The 20,051-nt window shown below is 35.6% G+C and overlaps 1 protein-coding gene across 2 annotated transcripts in view; it reads left to right on the top strand.

Annotated features, from left to right (window-relative positions):
• Myo81f (unconventional myosin 81F) overlaps positions 1-20,051 on the top strand; it is a 49,351-nt gene extending 29,300 nt beyond the window's left edge. The window contains exons 4-16 of one of the 2 annotated variants that reach the window (XM_072012875.1): positions 5,088-5,340; positions 6,784-7,118; positions 7,747-8,229; positions 8,777-9,677; positions 9,758-10,010; positions 10,142-10,177; positions 10,403-11,468; positions 11,542-12,131; positions 12,262-12,451; positions 12,537-13,983; positions 14,067-14,344; positions 14,428-14,877; positions 15,015-20,051. In XM_072012875.1, the coding sequence (XP_071868976.1) occupies positions 5,088-5,340; positions 6,784-7,118; positions 7,747-8,229; positions 8,777-9,677; positions 9,758-10,010; positions 10,142-10,177; positions 10,403-11,468; positions 11,542-12,131; positions 12,262-12,451; positions 12,537-13,983; positions 14,067-14,344; positions 14,428-14,877; positions 15,015-15,230 (6,498 nt within the window). In that variant the 3' untranslated portion in view covers positions 15,231-20,051. The remainder of the gene's footprint in view (positions 1-5,087; positions 5,341-6,783; positions 7,119-7,746; positions 8,230-8,776; positions 9,678-9,757; positions 10,011-10,141; positions 10,178-10,402; positions 11,469-11,541; positions 12,132-12,261; positions 12,452-12,536; positions 13,984-14,066; positions 14,345-14,427; positions 14,878-15,014) is intronic. The other variant, XM_072012877.1, reaches the window with a different exon arrangement.

Below are 20,051 nucleotides of genomic sequence, written 5' to 3'. Positions count from 1 at the left end.
GAGCATCTCGATATTCCCTCGTTTGCAGTATATGGCATGCCAGAGAGATGAAACATTTTTATCTCGTCGTTGCACATTCCGCATCACCCATAGCTTGTATATACATGCATATACATCTTCCTGTGTTTCTCCCATAGTATTGCACGGACGATCGATCCGAGTATTTCGAAGTAATCAACCGTACTGGTTCACGTCAAAGACAATCATTCAGGTAACTGGACCGCCAGTGTGTCGTCATTAACGATCAGTCAAGGCTGACCTGCTGCAGGCTGTTAGATCGCTCCATTTTCTTTTAGGGCTCTCTATTTTACGCCGTTTTACCGGCTGTGTTTTTGTTCGTTGGAGAAAACGAAGCGTCCCCCATTTCTCTGGAACCGTCTCATTCTTTCTTCCGAAGAATGGGCTTTGCTCACGTGACCGATGATTCGTTAGGTTTAGTTAGGTTCCCATGCAAATAAGAAAGCGATGTATCGTCTGCTGTTGTCTTCCATCCTTAAAAAAATCAATGTCATGTTGTTTTAAAATTTTTGCATTTGGCTATAATTCTAGTACCTGTAACTTGTGGTTGCATTTATCTATAATTTCAGTACCTATAACCCTTTTACGTTTAAATACAGTTCTAATACTCGTAACTTTCATGCATCCAATTGTAGTTTCAGAGTCTATACAAGTAACATTCTAATGTCTCAGAAATAAACTCAATTCCTCTGTTACGCTTCGATTGTTAGTACCTATAACATTTCTACGTTTAATTAGAATTCTAGTATCTGTAATTCTTCAAATCGTATAAATAAAATTCTAATCATCCAGAGATGAACTCACCTGCTCTGTTACATTTTTATTTCATCGACGATATAGGTCCATACAACTCCTCATATAACCTCTTCACGAGTTATTTATGACGTTATCAATGGACCAATCAACGTGCGTCAATAAACTTAGGGAAAATCCCTAGACTTTCCTCGTATTATTCTCAAATTATTTTCATCATCGATACAAGAGGAGCATCGAACACTTTTAATCGATCCTGTTGAACTTCGTGTGTATTATAACCTTAATTAACGACCCAGTAAAGGAACGAGCCATGGAAAACAGTCCCGTTTTTACCCTAGGTTCGACGTAACCTCGTTTTGCCATTCGTCTTTGCGCGCACGGTCGGACAACGACACCGACGAAGAAGAGGGGTCGTAAGTACGATCCCCGGTGCCGATGTCCTGACACGAGCCACAGCCTCTAGTCGGCGAACCGTGCGCTGATTTTGCAGTCGCAGCTGCAGGAATAAACGGGGACACGAGCTCTTCGCTCCCCCATTACACTCTTGGAGTCAAAACATTCGCGATGCGCATAGCTACTTCGCTTTCTGCGCCTTTCTTTCCTTCTTTCTTTTCTTCTTATTATGTACAGGCGTGGAACAGTCATTTTGTTTCACTCTAACTACAAAGAGAAGAACTTCTTTGAGAAGCTGGAGAGAGTGATTTTTAGTGATGTAGAAAGAAATGGGGTCTAATGAGTGATTATGTATCGTTTTGAAACTCCCTGTACACAAGAATGAGCTACGTTATATGTTTGATGAAATATTCCGCAGATTGGAAAAACTGATGGATGGCAATCGTATTTCAAAAAATTTCATTTTCGCCGACAGATGTGCGGATTCCAACCAGCCAATATCGCAATAAAAGTTAGATAGTCGGGTAAGAGCTATCCAAACATCGTTTCAATAACAGCAGCATGCTGAAAATTGAAGCTCCCAAAATACAAAACAATCACCGATAAGAAAATATGTAGGAGAGCTTAAAAGTTCGTATGTCCACGCATGCCAGATGTATTCCTTGAAAGGAGGAGATAAGATACGTCTATGCATTTTCCGTATGACAGCCACCTGGAATTCGTTGCACTCCGCTATTTTTACCGAAGGCCATTTATTTTCTCAAGAACTTAGGGCCCGCGGCGTAAGTTTATCTGCCGTGTAAACACGGCCAAAGATAATTCCTTTTCGAATATAGCCAATAACGATGTTCCTGAAATAATTTCTGTCATTAAGGAAAACATTCTGTGGAGTATATACCAGATAAAGAAAAGGAAGTTGAAAAAGGAAGTGTTAAGAAAGCAAAAATTTTTAACGATTCTAACAGTAAAAAATGTATGATATACAAAAGGTTATATAAATTAGAATTAAAATATTGTAATAAACGCTATTGCCTTATTGATAGAGCTTTTAAACTGATTTTCATAGTATATAGTATAATCTTCACTTTTACAATTTAAATATTTATTATAATCTAAATATCGAATGCAAAGAATTCAATGATTCGTGTATATAGATTTTTGTAACTGACTGTACATATCCCCTATTTACGGAGGAACTACATGTAACTACATGTAAAGAGCCAATAACATACGAGCATGGCTCTTTATTAGATCAGAGCATCAGCCTCTTAATTAGATGTCTTCCAATAAAATTCATACATCCTATCACAAAACTACAGTACCTAAAAAAAAGGAAAAAAGGGAAGTAGCATAATTCAAGTAATAAAAGAGAAGAAACATATTTCTTCGTTCTGATGCGTCATAGAACCACGTGACTTTTATCTTAGCTAATTTTCGCAAAGATCAACATTTACGGAGCAATCCAATTACGTAAATTTCCCGGTGCACACAGTGGTGCTCACACAATAATCTTTTCCCTTCTTTATGTTCATTCCCTGAAGTGGCGCATGCATCTTTGAAACGCTCGGTAACACTGGAACCGAAATCTCGACGCGTCCTCCCTCTCCTGGCAGAAAGATAAAGTAAATTACAAGGATCCGACGCGACACTCCAATCTAGATGGAATCCTCGAAACGTTGTAAACTCGGCCCTTTCGTTAAGGTGCATATACCAGGTACACGTGTGCACATATTCAGCGGGGGCCATACGACCCAAGTGTTCTCGTCGGCGGTTTCATGGAAATGGATCAAGCGTTTCGATGAATTTTCACGAGCCGCCAAGGGTTAGTGGATTAACGCTCTCCCTGCGTTCGCAGTTGCGCAGAGGACGTGTCTGACACGAAACTGGGTTGCACTACTTCGCTCGGGACTGGTTGCAACCGCACGACCAGCTAAGGTGCTGTGTGCATAATGCATCGGTGCACAGGTCGAATCGAAACCCGTCTAACGAGCAAAGTTTCCCTTGTTAAAAAATTATAAAACACTTCCGGTCTTTTGTATAATGAATACATTACATTTTTCTTTTGCTAAGTGAAGTTTCACGAAGCTGGCATTAATGTCGACGTCGGTAAAATATAGTTAACGCGAATGGTAATTTTGCCCTTTTTAGATTTTTCGATTATAAACGAATATTAACTTAGAATGTAATTTCATTTTATAGCGAAGATAAATATTAATAAACCACACGGAGTAAATTTAATATAAACTTGTATTTTAGTATAAAATTTTACCACCTTTTTGGTTTAGTAGTTAGATTTTTATTTTGTTCTTTGGTAGTTAGATTTTTTAATCTTCATTAAAAAAAAAAATTTAGTATCGTATATTAAATTTATAAATTGTATTTAGGCAGAAATCATATAATGGAAGCGTTAAATAAAGTAGATTTCACGAGCACAGTAGGGAACATTTTACGGACAACGTAAAGGCGAAGCGTTAATCTGCGATCCGTTTGAAATCGAACTATTGATGTACATACCTTTTAGAACCGTGATATGGTCTCCCAAGGGAACCAGCAAATGAAAGGGGCCGAATGGAACTCGGCCGTGGAATGTCCTATCAAATGACGTTTGCAATTAATCGGGTTACCAGGGTTGTCCAGAGCCCAGCTATCGCTCTTAATTCAAACCTTCTATTGGATCATCGGAATCTGTTTGTCGTGTCCGATGCGTTCCAAACGGTAATTAAGGCTAATGAACTATATCGCAGATTTTTTGCCATAAAGAAAGGACATTTATAATTAAAGTAATTGGAATTCAAGAAATTTCTGTACTGAGATTTTTTGTACGTTGAAGCTAGATAAAATAATGACGACCGCGTTATGGATTTTTATGTAAATTTATATTTCTATAAGCAGAATTAAAGAAATATAAAAATATTGTAATTTGGATGTTGCGTATACTTTTGCAAACTAATTTCTGCCATAAATATCTGACGAATATAGAAGTATAAAATATTTGTTAAATATAGCAAATCGTATTTTTCAAAATTACACTGTTTGATTTTTATCCACTGTGTCTCAACTAAAACTATGACCGTAGCATTGATCTTTAAATAATCTTCCAACTTTACAATTTACATCTTTTCGCCATTGTGACAAGTTCTTGTTTGTACATCGACTGTTACATACAGTACGTATGCATCCTTCGTGGATATGACATGTACATTTTAAGCTCAGATAGATAGTCTTATTGACAAGTCGACCAAAGTTCTTCCACACCGGAAATAGAGTTGTCTACATACGTCTTCCTTCCCCTACCTCATCACGCACCACCCCAAACTATTCCAACTGTCGTAATAACATTGTAAAACTAAAGATGGCATTGCTGTTTTTTTCCAGATTCTATAAAAGTCGAACCAATTATATAATCTTTTATATACAAATAACATGTTGAAAATGACAATGTGAGTTCGCGCTCGCCATCTATGTGCAGATGCGCTAGTTACAATAAATAGTAACTAGAAGATAGTTCTAGATATAATCGATAGATTTAATCGATAGGTTTAAGATGTCCTTTTGTTTTTATCCCTAGTCCGTGTAAGAAAGTGCAATAAAGGTTTTTCAACTCAGAACGGTGTGATAGATTTATTTAAAGAATAAAATAATAGCTATTGTGATCCTACCTCTAAATACAGAAATAACAACGTAACAGGTACGAAGTTAAAGTAATCCTTTCAAACAAATAATTATTTAATAAAAATGTATACAAATAAATTTATTAAATTTTGCCATTTGTAAAAATGCAGGGCAATCTATTCTCAGCATCTTTTTTTTTACGAATAACACAGTTGATTCTGTTTTATTGAAAACATAAAAATATATTTTTTATTAAAAAAGGAAAGTTACTTCTTCATTAAATCATATTGAAATTTTTCGATTTGTAGGAGTATGTGAATCGATATCATGGTCAGAAGATGGGCTCCCTGGAGCCACACGTATTCGCGTTGGCGGAAGCGGCGTACAGGTCTCTCCAGGACACGGAGAGCAATCAATCCTGCGTGATATCAGGAGAAAGTGGCGCTGGCAAGACGGAAACCACCAAATTCATCTTGCAATACCTTTGCTCGGTGACCAGCAATGTCGACACGTGGGTGGAACAACAAATTCTAGAGGCAAACACCATCCTCGAAGCTTTCGGTAATTAACTTATTCCCCTTAATAACCAGTTTCGTCCCCGTTGATTATATTTTCAAACAGTTTACGGCCTGTCCTTAATTTTCCTGGAATTTTTCCTGTCACGCTAACACGAAAGCTTTGTCTTTTATAAAAATAATTAAAAGCTTGTTACGTCTCTCTTCTATTTTTTTTTTTTTTTTTTTTTTAATAATAGAAAGTTACCTTATATTAAATTAGAACTAATTAATATTCCAGGATCTTTCTAAAATTTAAAAATAAGTAGTTAGAGAACATCAGTTACAAAATACAAACATTATAGAATTTTACAATTATTTATTAATTGAGGAGTTAATCTGAAGAAAAGGATCTATGATAAATATACGTAAAGGTGTCAAGTGTATTTTGTAATAAAATATTAAATGAATTATTACGAAATTTCTCAATTATTACGAATATTACGAAATTAGAATTAACAATTATGTCGCAATTTTTCCTCTTAGAAACACTTTTCTCAAGAAATTTCTCAATCGTTGGTTATTAAATATTATTTCCAGTAATTAAGAAAAAATTACATGTTTTACTTTCTTTCAATTGGAAACTTTGAAAATGGTTTCAAATAGAAAGAACTGGAAGGGCTTCCGTCGGATTTCATTGGAAGCATAGATTTGTCGCGAAATTGTTTGGTGGATACTTTTCATAAAAGTCGCCGAAGAAAAGGCAAGCCTTTTTCTCGAGGTTTTCTCTTGTTCCAAAGGCAACGCTCGAAAATAGAAACGGGAAGACTTTTATGAAACGGATCGATGAACGTTATTCCTAATGGCATTTAAAAATAAAGGGGATTCATTACTCGGAGTCAAGAGGCCGAGATCGAGTCAGGTGTTAAATGTATAAGCGCGAGGGGTAAAAACTGGGTCACGAGAGGCAAAAGATTTAAGGGGGTATCATAAAAATTGTACCGTTTGCTTTTGTATCTCGGCAAAATGCGCTACCAAACACTGCAGGAATATCTGCTTCGGTGTGAAAATGTTTTCTGTCGTCACGTTCTATTCTACCAATATTAAAAGACTAGATTTTCTCCTATAACTGTATAAAATTTGCAAATAATTATTTTAGTATATATATTTCATGTTTATTTATTTTTTAAATTTCTTATTTTTTGTTCAATCGCTCTTCACAATGGGTATATGAAAATTATCCTAAATTTGACGTTTTATCAAGTTTAGTATTTTAATACCACAAAATATGATTATCCTATATTTAATATTGTACAGTGTTTAATCATTTAAAGCTACAAAATGTGATTATACTAAATTTGATAATTTACAAAATTTAATATTTTGGATCTACAGACTAAAATTATCCGAAATTTAATATATTAAATAATTATCTTATAATTTCTTTATATATTATAGTCTTTTTTTTGCTAGAATATAATTATTTTCATTTTCAAAAAATATTATACAGGAAACGCAAAGACAGTAAGGAACGACAACAGCTCCCGGTTTGGCAAGTTTATGCAAGTGTGCTTCGACAGTAAGTGGATGATCAAAGGCTGTATCATCCAAGATTACTTGCTTGAGCAGAGCCGTATAACTTTTCAAAGTAGCGGAGAAAGGAATTACCATGTGTTCTATCAGCTGGTCGAAGCTGGAACCAGAGACGAGGAATTCGCGGAACAATATAAACTGATGCCAGCAAGCCATTACAAGTATTTGAACCAGTCTGGTTGTGTGAAGATCGATGGAATCTCCGACTGCAAGAAACTCGACGCTCTTAGGCTTGCGTTTAACGTGCTACAGGTAATTAGTCGGTACACACAGGGTGGTATCATCAAAGGATATGATTTATTGGTGTTAATAGTCTGTACAAACAGTTCCATATAGATGAAATGTTAAGAATTTCTCTACTTAATTCTCTCAGAATAGAATTTATGTTCAGTCTGTCAGAAAATTGTTTTTTATTTGTTATTAATGATAGAATATTTATTTATAATATGAGCAATAGAAAATTTATCATAATAGTCCAGAATTCTTTGTAAAAGTTACCTTATGATGTTTTGCTCTATTAGTCAAACAAATAATTGGAACAATTATTTTTAAACAAAGTAATCAGTTCAAATATTTATTAAACGTTTGTTTTCCCTTAAAATACATAATTAATACATCTCTTATTTTTATGACAATAATAATTTAATTTTCGTTTCTCTTATTATTACATTTATAACTGTATTATCATAATTTTTTCTGATAAAACAATTTAAATATTTGAATAAAAAAACATCCTAAAACCTTAAAATACGTGTAATAGATTCCAATGTAATATTTCTTTTTGTTATTTCATTTCTTCTTCTCCCCTCTATAAATTGCTTCGGTAACGAGGACTTATTTTATCCTTAGCCGCGACTGACTGGCACTTTCGTTTTTGTAGGTCGCGCCGGAAATGTGCGAGGGTATTTTCAGAGTCCTGTCTGCCATTCTTTGGTTGGGGAATTTGAGCTTCGAGGACGTGGATGGCGAAAGATGCGAACTAACTAAAGAAGACCTTGACATCGTTGGTACGGTTGCTCCTTTGCTCGGGCTGCAGGTTGAGGATCTCACCAAAGTGGTGCTTATACGACAGATAAACGTCCGCGGAAATATCACCGAGATACCATTGAAGGTTCAAGAAGCCCGTGAAAATAGGCATGCGATGGCAAAAGCATTGTACTCGAGAACGTTCGCCTGGTTGATCAATCATATAAACAATTGCACGAATCCTGGCCAGGACAGCTCGAGATTTCTTGGTGTTTTGGATATATTTGGCTTCGAGAACTTTGCCGTCAACAGCTTCGAGCAACTGTGTATCAATTACACGAACGAGAAGCTGCATAAGTTTTTCAATCACTACGTGTTCGCACTGGAACAGGAACTAGTAAGTCGTTTCTAAGCTTTCTTGTTTTCCTATATACTTAGTCAGCTGTGTGACACGATTAACGATCGTGCCACATGATAGGATGAGATAATGGGTTTGTTACGTAACCGATAGGGTAACATAATATTGACCTCGATATCGAAGGTGCAGTAAGATAATTCAGTTGAATTCTTAGCTATTTTTTACCTGTAATATTTAATAATAAACTGAAGATATATTATATGTAGGTGTCTGAGAACGTGAGTTTCTGTAGGGCTTAAAATTGACTAGTTCCAAACTTCACTATGCCAGTTGTCTTTCTATATTAATTGAATCGAATACTTCTATATTTTTTCACATAATACTTAGTAATGAACCACAAAGATATATTATACATGGGTACCTAGTTTCAAGTTATCTACTTAAATGCATGTAATACATTGTCATTAACACTTCACCTGAATTAGTCGAGAGTTGATGATAAAAATAAACTGGTTGCGAAGTTGACTAGTTGACACTTGTCCTTCCATGTCGGCTATCGTAACACGTGAAACGTTTTGAATTTCAGTATCGACAGGAAGAGATCCAATACTCCCATATCACCTTCACTGACAACACCATGTGCCTGGAATTAATCGAGAAACCTCCACGATGTGTTCTTAAATTACTGACCGAGCAGTGCCATATGCCAAAAGGCTCGGACCTAGCTTACCTGACCAATTTGCATGCAGAATTCGAGAATCATCCTTGCTACGTGAAAGGGGACGATCGGCGAAAATGGGAGAAAGAATTTGGAGTGAAACACTACGCTGGATGCGTTACTTACGCAGTCGAAGGATTTGTCGATAAGAATCGAGATGTACAACAAGATGTGTTCTTCGATTTCATGTCTAGGAGCACAAATGAATTTGTTCAAGAAATCACAGTTTATCAGGATCTTCTGGGATGCACGGTAGCTCGTGCAAGTGGAAATGCAACTACCATGTCTCGTGGAACGTCCAAGGGAAAACCAACCCTCTGTGATTCCTTCAGACATCAGTTACAGGCTCTAGTTGATGTTCTTCAAGCTACCACACCCTGGTACGCTAGATGCATCAAGCCAAATATGCAAAAAGTTTCGAATCACTATGACGAGAAGCTGGTTCTGGACCAGCTGAAATATTTAGGCATGTTAGATATTATTAGAATCAGGAAGGAAGGCTTTCCTATACACATGCCTTTCCACGACTTTATAGCGAGATATCGTTGTTTAGATAAAGCACGTTTGTCACGTTCTTATAACGAGAAAGAGGCTGTTAGGTGCTTAATCAGTAGTCAGGGTATTCCTGAAACTGAATGGCAAATAGGCAAAACTAAAGTGTTTTTAAGAAGCTATGTACACGAGCCACTGGAAGATTGTAGAAATCAAATGGTTACCAGTAACGCTATGATGATACAGAAAATGTGGAGAGGCTACGTAGTTCGACGAGGTAAGTTATTTTCAATTTTATTTTTTTATAATATATTTCTTATCTTATTTTTGAACTAAAGAGAATTTGAATTTTTCCAGAGTATAAACGCGTGAGAGACGCTGCATTGAAAGTGCAACATGCATACCGAGGCTGGAAACTGAGAATAATGTTCATCAGAAAACGAAGAGCAGCCATTGTGATACAGAGTCATCTGCGTGGCGTATTCGCAAGGGAGGTTGCAGCTGCTTTGAGAGAAATGAGACGAGTAGACGAAGAGATGAGGAAGAGGGAGAGATTGGAAGAGGAGAGAAGATTGATGGAGGATAAGAAGGCTCTGGAAGAAAGTCAAAGGTATAACGATATACTATCTTGAAATTGTATGATAAAAGGACGTCTATTCCAGTATACAAACTGCCGTGACGATCATATAGGACTGTTGTTCGTTTGTGTGTTAATAGTATGTCCATTTGTGTCCTTTATAGCGCACAGTACAATGGTATTGTCGGGATGGAACCCGGGTAAGTTCGTATGACGTGTCGGTAGTTCGAATGGCGAATTAAAAATCCTTACGGCATGATGAGAATTCACTAAGAATAATTGCTTTTAATATAGATGCAGCGTTTAGTATCACAAAATACATACACACACACCGGCACCTGACTAATTTGTGCGCTTAAGAAATTAAAATACTTACATTGAATTTTATTTCAGTATTTTCATATATATGCTATTCCATTTTACAGAAAAGCGCAAGAAGAGATCGCTGCATTGTCGCAGATGGCGGAGCAAATGAATTCTAAAATGGCTGCCTCAGATTTACAGTCTGTAGACTTAGACAATCTATTTTCATTTTTATCTGATGTGCAATCGACAAAGGGTAATCAGATAATTGAAGAAATTGGTGAACAAATGGATGCATTGGTCGAAGACCTCGATGTGGAACTGGAGACTGTAATTCAACAAGAAATGGAGTTAAATTCAAAGGCAGAATCTAAAGCAAATACTCCAAATGGGCAAGAAGCTACCTCGCCATTGCAACAATCATCACAGCAGCAGCAGCAGCAGCAGCAAAGGATACCTTGTCCAAACACTGGCAAACTCGGACAGCCGAGTCTTCCAGAGCCCACTGAACCTCCTCCACCTCCACCACCTCCTGCTACAGCTTTGACGATGAATGGTGGCGATTCTTCTATTGATAATGGAGAGCCTATCTACGAGTCCGTTTTACCTCGTGAAGAGAACAGTCCTAGCAGTCCAATTTTGGTCAATGGAAATTCTGGATCATTAGTTAACGGTGAATCCTGTGGTTCACCTCCGCCTGCACCAAATAACAAAGTCATTAAAGAACCGATTGCTGGTAGCCCTCCATCGAGACCAGAATCTAGAAACTCAAATAGTCTCCATTTGTTGCACCATAATCACCACCAACCGGTACCACAACAGCAACAGAATGGTCATGATCAACAACAACAGCAGGCGCAGCAATCTCAACAACCACCTGTGGAGAGAGAACAGAGACGCAAATGCAGAGTAGAGCGTAAACTTCAAGAATTGGAGGACAAGAAGGAGCCTGATAACGAAGTTACTTATCATGATATCGTAGAATTTGCGCAAAATTATTTCAATAGCCACGAAAGATCTCCCGAAGGTACAATCATGGCTACGCTCACTAGAAAATCACGTGGTAAGAGCGTAGAATTTATTCCAAAGTACGAAATGGTTACCTACTACAAAGGTTCTACTATACCGAATTCTCACATTCATATGTACGATCCTGATAACGTTAATGTGGCTTGTTCAGTCTTCAGGGTAAGTAATTATTTGTACAGACTATTTTCTTTGTTAATTAACATTGAAACTAATGTTTTTTCTTAATCTTTAGGATCTTTGTAAGTATATAAGGGGAGAAATGAAACTAGATCAGGAAATTGCAACTATTCAAAGTATAATAGGTTATGGTATTGAGCGTGAAGAATTAAGAGATGAAATTTTCGTCCAATGTATGCGACAAGCAACTAACAACCCTAATCCAGAATGGGCTGAACGAGTCTGGTTATTGCTCTGTTTGGCTATAGTTGCTTTTCAACCTAGTAAACTACTGTACAAGTACTTCGTGTCTTTCTTGCGAAAGAATTTGGCTCTCGAGGGCAAACTACGGCAATACGTTCAGTGGTGCGTGGATAATTGTAAAACTATGAAAGTTTCCTGTAGACAACATCCACCGTCGACGGTAGAGATTGCGGCCATGAGGCGACTAGGCACGATAGTTTGTCGATTCTTCTTCTTGGATGGAAGAACTAAAGCAATCGATGTGCATCCAACTGATACTGCTTCCGATGCTGTTGCTAAGTTAGGTGAAAAATTGGGTCTCAGGTCTTTAGAAGGTTGGGCAATTTACCAAAGTAGACCGGATGGCGAGGAACATGTTCGAGCGCATGATTATCTATATGATGTTATAGCCGCTTGGGAAATGTAAATTTTCATTAATTACTATTATCGATTAATAAACTACGAATATACAGTTATATACGCAGTTATATCAAATTTCATTATACTTAATTTTACATTGATAACTTGTCCTATTATATTTTACTTTTTTTAGGAAACAATGCAAATTAAACACAGCACAATCAACATTTTCAACACTTCGTCGTGGAAATAATGCTACTTTAGGGAGTGGCGATAATCGATTCGTTTTCAAACGAAGGCTTTTCCGAAATACCCGAGAAATATCCCAAGATCCCGTCGAGGTGAACATGCTGTACGCTCAAGCTGTATATAACGTTGTGAAGGTAAACTAGAGAGGGAAAAAATCAAATTATTGATCTTATCTTCTTTCTTGTAAACGTCCTATTCTCTCTTTTGTCGTTTTTTCAGTGCGATGATTTCCCAGTATCAGAAAAAGTCGCGCTCCAGTTGGCGGGCTTACAAGCGCAAGTCGCCTTGGGCGATCCAAAAGATAACGATCGGCTGGATTACTACAGCGAGGTGGATAGTTTTTTGCCTTATCGAATCAGCCGTGCCCGAGGCGACGATGTCTGGGTGCCAATAATAGCGCAGGCACACAGACAGTATGGCGCCGGTCGCAAAGAATTGGCAGCCAAGGTGTTGTATTTATCTTGCGTGATGCAATACCCCCTCTACGGTACGACTATGTTTAACGTGACTTATCGTGGTTATTGGTCATATGGAAATCAACTAATCTTGGGTATAAACTGCGATGGATTGATGCTAATCAAGCCGGATGATAAATTTGTCTTATCAGAGTATCGTTATCAGGATGTGGAAAGCATCATGCTAGACCCAAGTGACTCTTTCATAACACTGTCCCTTCTACGTCACAATCCCGACAGCTCGCACAAGTGTTTTGTCTTTGAAACGCCGCAGAAGAACGAGATAGGTAGTCTGATCGTTAGTTACTGTCCAGCTTTGGCAGGCTGGATCACGGAAAACGAGGTTCCTACTAAGAAGCTCAAGTGTATTACCAACGAGGATCGTATTAGGCTCTATCATAACTTAGTCAATTGCCGAAGAACACTGGTGGACGCGGAGATATTGAGAAAACCTCAAGATTCTGGTGGTGGTTTCCTAAGAAACACTTTGCGAAGATTGTCTAAGCACAAAATAGAGAAACTTAGGCAAGAACATGGTAGCGCGACTGATCATGGTGAAACCTATAAAGGATTTCCTTATGCCTATTGGGCATTCAGCAGACAAACTATACCTCAGAGTCTTTCAAAACTACCCGATCCGGATGAACAGATGGCTCTTAGTGTATTCCAATTAATTTTAACTTACGCTGGATTAGGACAAAACGGAGATACGGTTCGTAGGGTAGAAGATGAACACGTAAACTTAATACAAACCGTGATGGAACGTTGTATAAGAAAGGAGAATCTCTTAGGTGAACTGTATCTTCAATTGATTAAACAAACTACAGATCACCCTGATCCTAATAGTCGAGTCAATCTCAGGCATTGGGCGTTACTTTCTTTGGCCTGTTCAGTTATTCTACCTCCACAGAAAGTAATTCGAAAGTATCTGATAGCGCATTTGAAACGATGCGCTAGTGATTACGTTACGGAGGAGGGAAAATACGCCAGATTTGCTGAAAAGTGCCTTTACAAGACGCAGGGCACGAGAAGAAGACAATGGCCGCCGAGCAGAGAAGAAATAATGTGCACGATTAATCGCAGGCCTATTTATGCGAGATTCCATTTCATGGATGGACAATATCATGCTGTAGAATTTCATCCTTCAGCAACAGCTAGAGACGTTATGGAGATTATCAAGACTAAGATTGGTTTAGAAGAAACTGCCATGGGTAATCGAAGTTAAATTAAATTTATTATTTCTTTTAATTGTTAAATGGCTTGTAAATATTTATAATTTAATTGAAATTTATAGGTTATGCCATTTATGAAGTCTTAGGACCGACCGAAAGGGCATTGATACCAGAAGAAAAGATTGCCGATGTGATGTCGAAATGGGAGCGTTACAGAACGGCGAACGCACAACAGAATCAATCGCAAAGAAAGCACGCACATCATTTCTTCTTATTTAAGAAACATTTGTTCCTTGATCAGTACATGAATCTCGATGATCCGGTGGAGAAAGAGTTACTTTATCATCAAGTACTGCATGATTTACGTGCTGATCGATTTCCTATCACTGAGAAAGAAGCTGTAAATAATTATTCTTTTTTTATTATCCGTTAAAATCCAATAAATTATGGTATAGATTATCTAAATTTATAATCTGTTTTTAGATGATGTTGACAGCGTTACAAGCGCAATTAGAACTCGGTGATTGTGAGGACGCTGTATCGGATCACGATTACCGAACTATATCAAGTCACTGCCTGCCACCAAGACTGGTTCCAAGTTTGTGCATTGAAGGAGTACTTCAACACCATCAATCATTACGAGGAATGACACCGCCCGAAGCGAAGAAGGCGTTCCTGAATTTAATTCAATCGTGGCCGCTTCACAGGGCCACGATATTCGATGTCATGCAATCATTTACTTCGAATTGGCCACGTGTTCTGTGGTTGGCCGTCGACCAGCAAGGTCTTCACCTTTTGGAGCATCGTTCCAGAAACACTCTCTGTACCTACGAATATAGCAGTATTCTCAGTTATAGTCCAGCTGTTAGTTGTTTGATGATTATCACTGGTACTGATAAGAAGCAGAGCAAAGTTATCCTTACGACATCTCAGGTAATTCTTTATGTTTAAGAATTTATATTATAGTGCACAAATTTTATATTACATAATTATTATTTTTTAGAATGTTAAAACATATTCTTCAATTGCGTAATTATTATTTACTGATATTACCGTTATTTCATTTGCAGGCACACCAAATTGCGAACTTAATTCGCGAATACATGGATGTTCTTCAATCACCACCGGAAGTACCGAAAAGAGAATCGGCAATTGCTCAACAAATAGCGCAACAACCGATTCAACAACCATCGACAAATCTTACGGCTCCTGCCGGTGGTCGTAAATCTCGACCGGCTTCGGTATTACACAGAGGTGCTCCAGTGATACAATCGCAAGCTAGTTAAAAAGTTAGGTAACTTATTAGATGCGATACTTCTCCTCAACCTCATACCTTATCTTTACCTCACACACACATACACGTATATACATATATGTATAATATATATACATACAATATATGTATATACATATATACATATATACATATATAAACACACACATCTTTATTTCTTTATTATACTTATTTAACATACATTTAATTTAATTTTAACTATAATTTTAATTCATTTCAATTTACATAATTCTATAATACTTATTCATTAATTCGTTTTTATATTCTTTTGATATCTCTATTCATTGCAAATCGAATTTATTATTTAATTAGTGTGAATTAAACAATATAGTTTCAGTATCAGGTTGTAGCGAGAAAATATCTCTATAGTTATTAATGCTTTATCGGCAAGGCCTATCAGGCGAAGAATAAAGTCTCGTCGCGACGAGACAGCACTAGCCTAGAAATACTTCTTTCTTCCAGTATTTATTCGATTAGCTTAGAGCTCGAGAGACATTACAACAAAATAGCTGCTGCCGCGGAGAGAATAGATTAGCGAATGAATCAACAAATAACTGCCATTTTACGATTTACAAAAAAACAAGTAATTAGAAAGCTGTCGAAGACTTCAATTTCTATTTTGTCCGTCATTGTCGTTGCCTTTTTTACGAGCGATTGTCAATGTTTTTTATACAGTGTTTTTTGCAGAATAATATGACACAAGATTAAGAAAGTCGATGATTATCGAATCAATCATTAAATTTTAATGCGATCAATGGTATTACATTTTTGGCATATCATTTTTTGTATCGTTCGACGAAGGGTGATTGGACAGTTTTTATATGTATTTTAATTAACATCAGAAACGACCAATTTATTGATTTCATACTTTCAATTCTGTCTCTCTTGTTAATCACTCTATTCAACGATACAATAATATACAAGATTCCATAATATTGCAGTCGATGTTAACGTTTCAAATGTTAATCTTGCGCAAAATTTAAATACGATTATATACGTATTATATTTAGAGGCAATATTTCACGTAAAATTTTACTCGGCGTATATTAATTAATAATACAAAGATATCGTGGTGCCTCGTTAACTGACCACAGAGTTTGCTTCGTTAAATGGCCAACATTATAACCATCAGCTATTACACAGGTAAAATAAATGAATGTGTCAGATCATTTTTATCCCATCGAATTTCAATAGAAATGAAAGATATTTGAGATTTCCTAAGAACATACCACTCTCATTAAGTAGCCAAACAAAATGACGTCTGGCCAATTAACGAAACATTACTGTATGAACGACATCTTGAAAAAGGATGATAAAGTCTCTTTGACTCGTATTTCAGAAGTATTCGAACAAGTTCGAAGATGAAAATCGAATGATAATCTAACATTCATTTTATAGACAATCCTTTCGTGCTATCATCCCTTTTCTCGTAAAGGTTATAATTACGAAGTTAAAATCAAGTATAATGGAAGAAATCGTTTACGCGGAAGTTTAACGAAAAATCCGTGATTCCGGCGCGATCGCATCGATCGGAAATTGCCACGAAATTGCGTCCAAAGAAATTTCTTTCTTTAATCCAAAAAAATCGCTCGATATCTTGACGTGTAAATATTAAACAAAGAAAAAAAATGTTTAAACTTTAAACTAAAAACAATAACAACAAGTTTCAAGCAAAATTCTCCAGTGTTCAGTCATCACATTTCCACGTAAAATTAGATTTACAGCTCACTTATATACAGAAACGATATTATCTAATTGTAATTTAACCCTTTCAAAATAATTTTTAATAATGTAGTGACGAGATTAATATAAAGATTCAAAACTTTTTCAGATCTCTACACTGTTTACAGTTTATAACGTAGAAATACTATTAGTTTTTCGCTAATACATATTACTCTTTTAATAACGAGCAATAGCCATTGCTCAAGTAATTACGAAGTCCAGCACCACAGAAAAAAAGATATACACTTTTTACGGGACACAGTCAAGAAAGGGTTAATATAAACATAAACGAGAAATTTCCTCCAAGAATCTTCTGTCGAACACTGGAGTTCTCAAAAAAAATATCCTGAGTTTATTCGGACCAAGATTTCGTCACGAAGACTCGAATTATTGTCAGATCCTTATTTACGCGTTAACTCTAGACATACACTCACAAAAGAATTCATAGATTTAAAATGATAAATGATAGGCAAAGATTTCATTAGGTACAATTAGATTTTTAAGTAATGCATCACTGAAGTAGAGGTAGAAGTAATTTTAGAGTTGAGAATCACCTTTACTACTTCAAATTAAAGTATTTTCTTAATATACATCAATCGATATGTTTCTTATTTTTCACAAAGTAGATACCAAGGTATTTGTGTTTGAAGATGATTAATTTAAAAAATATCTTAATTATAATGTAGAAAATTTTAAGGTTAAATTTACAATTTCACCGTAGCCATTTGATCAATTTTAATTTTGTATAGTAAAATCTTTTTCTATCGTCTACTGTTTTAAAGCTATAACTTTGTCCAGTTGCGAAGGTAAACTGTAGTATAAAAAACAAAAATAATTTCCTCCGATAAACGCGCCATCTAAAAATTGGCGACAAAACCAATTATATTGCGATCATACTCAATTACCTATTATAAAATATTGCAAAAACATTATGTAATGCGTATTTAAGGATCAACTACATAAATTATCGCAAATTGTGAAGGATCGAGAATTCGTCGTGACGAAACGAGAAGTTAGTGTATCCTCTATAATCTGTATTTATTCGAATTTCCTTTCCGGGAGTTTGGCTAAGATTCTACGAGTGCAGAGACAGACTGTGATCCGCTTTGGGTGTCCTTAGTCTTCGAGAGCTGTTTAACGAGTGAGACTTCGTGTTAACTAATTAAAAAAAAAAAAAAAAAAGAGCAGGGAAAGAAGGAAAAAGATAGAGAGAAGGTGAGCACGTGTGAGTGTGTGTGTGTGAGAGAGAGAGAGAGAGAGAAAGAATAAAAGATGGTGTGAATGTGTGAAAAGAACATTACGAAACGAGGATGTGATTTTTGCGACGCATGCATGATACTTAAGAAAAAAAGAAGAAACGGGGAGGAAGTACGCGATCCCCTGTATGTGTAGCTTAAGCGAAATAAATTATTGGTTGACGATGTTATATTGAAATATTTAAGAACAATCGACACTGTATATACGTATATATAAATAGACACGCATAGACGATACGCACACCGCGAATTACACTCTCAGTTACACATGCGACACGATAGACTGTTATAAAACTCGGAGAAAATACACGTACAAAGAGAAAGATGGGGAGAGTTACACGCCTACATGTGACGAGAATATACATACTATTATATAAATATAAATATATATATATGAACATAAATATAAATATAAATATATATATATAGATTATTAATATACTCGAGCTATGTATAAGGATACAATAAAAGAAAGCGAAGCTTTAATATTGCAAATAACAGGAATTTCTGTTTCTTCAAGAATTGTTTGATGAATGATTATTGAATTATTCAAGTTATTAAAAATCAGATTAATTGAAATATTATAAAAATAGGATGAGTAATATTTATACGGTTACAACACAAATCGGCATTAAAAATATACATGAATTATATTGGATTGATAATTGAGCTTAATAAAATTTTAGATGTTTCAAAAGAGTTTCTTGAATAGGTTGTAATCTACACAATTAAAACTACCGTTTCTGATGTATATATACATTTTTTATTTATTTTGTATACAATAATCAGACAAGTAACAGTATTTGCTTCGGTTCACGATTGCCCATGTATTTGCAACCGATAAACTCTCCGTTAATATATAGACATATATTTGCATTCAATCAGTTAAACGTATTTGATTTATGATTATGACGAGGCAAACACAGCAAGCACAAAGGCAATCGTTCATACATAAATGTGTTTTTTTCTCAGATATGACAAATTATTATAATTATTATAAATTATGACAAATTAAATAGCTTTCAAAAATAAAAATTAGGACAAATGGAAAGGAAGAAAGTGATAAACATAAATCCTTACATTTAATAACGTTCTTATGTTTGCACGCACCATTTTCGGTCATTTAGTTTGTACCCATTAAAATTACTTTTTTTTCCTTTTGAGACCTTCTTCCCACGTTTTTAAACGCGTTAAATGTGCTGCAACATTGACGGAAATAATACGTTAACTCTCTTTAGACTGGAACTGGAATGGACGCATGTTTCAACAAAGTATGGCAGATGGAGCTGTCAAAAAATGTGTCTTTAAAAGACGCACTTCTACAGACATGTGTAAAAGTGGCCTTAAGATCATTTGAACTTTTGCGCTTACATCTTATTTTTATCTTTGCCATAATGGATCAAAATCGAAGTTTCAATAATTTACAATACGTATCTGTGTGTAAATTGTTTCATTAAAATTTTGGGCAATAAGTAATAAAATACCTGTTCAATAGAGAATGATATTAAATCATTATTTACAAAAATACGATATCAAAATGGATGCATTTTGGCCAAGATAAAATCAATGTTGTAGCATATAAGAATTATATCAGTTTTTCTGTTTTTTTTTTCTTTTACTATTATTTATGCAGTTCTATTTTTTCTGTAATATTTTTTTGGCACCTGTAATGAAATTAAGAAATACTTCACGAATATTATGAATGAAAATATGCATTATTTAAACAGAAATTTTTAGAAACAGGAAAAGGAAAATTTTCGCTATTGTATGGACTAAATTATAATGACAAAAATGAAATTATTTAATTTTGATTAAATAAAAGATCTTTTCCTGAT

Source organism: Bombus fervidus, chromosome 11, assembly GCF_041682495.2.
Source record: "Bombus fervidus isolate BK054 chromosome 11, iyBomFerv1, whole genome shotgun sequence".
In the NCBI taxonomy this organism is placed as follows: Eukaryota; Metazoa; Arthropoda; class Insecta; order Hymenoptera; family Apidae; genus Bombus; species Bombus fervidus.
The sequence above is the reverse complement of the archived record's forward strand: the minus strand, read 5'-3'. Positions and strand labels throughout refer to the sequence as shown.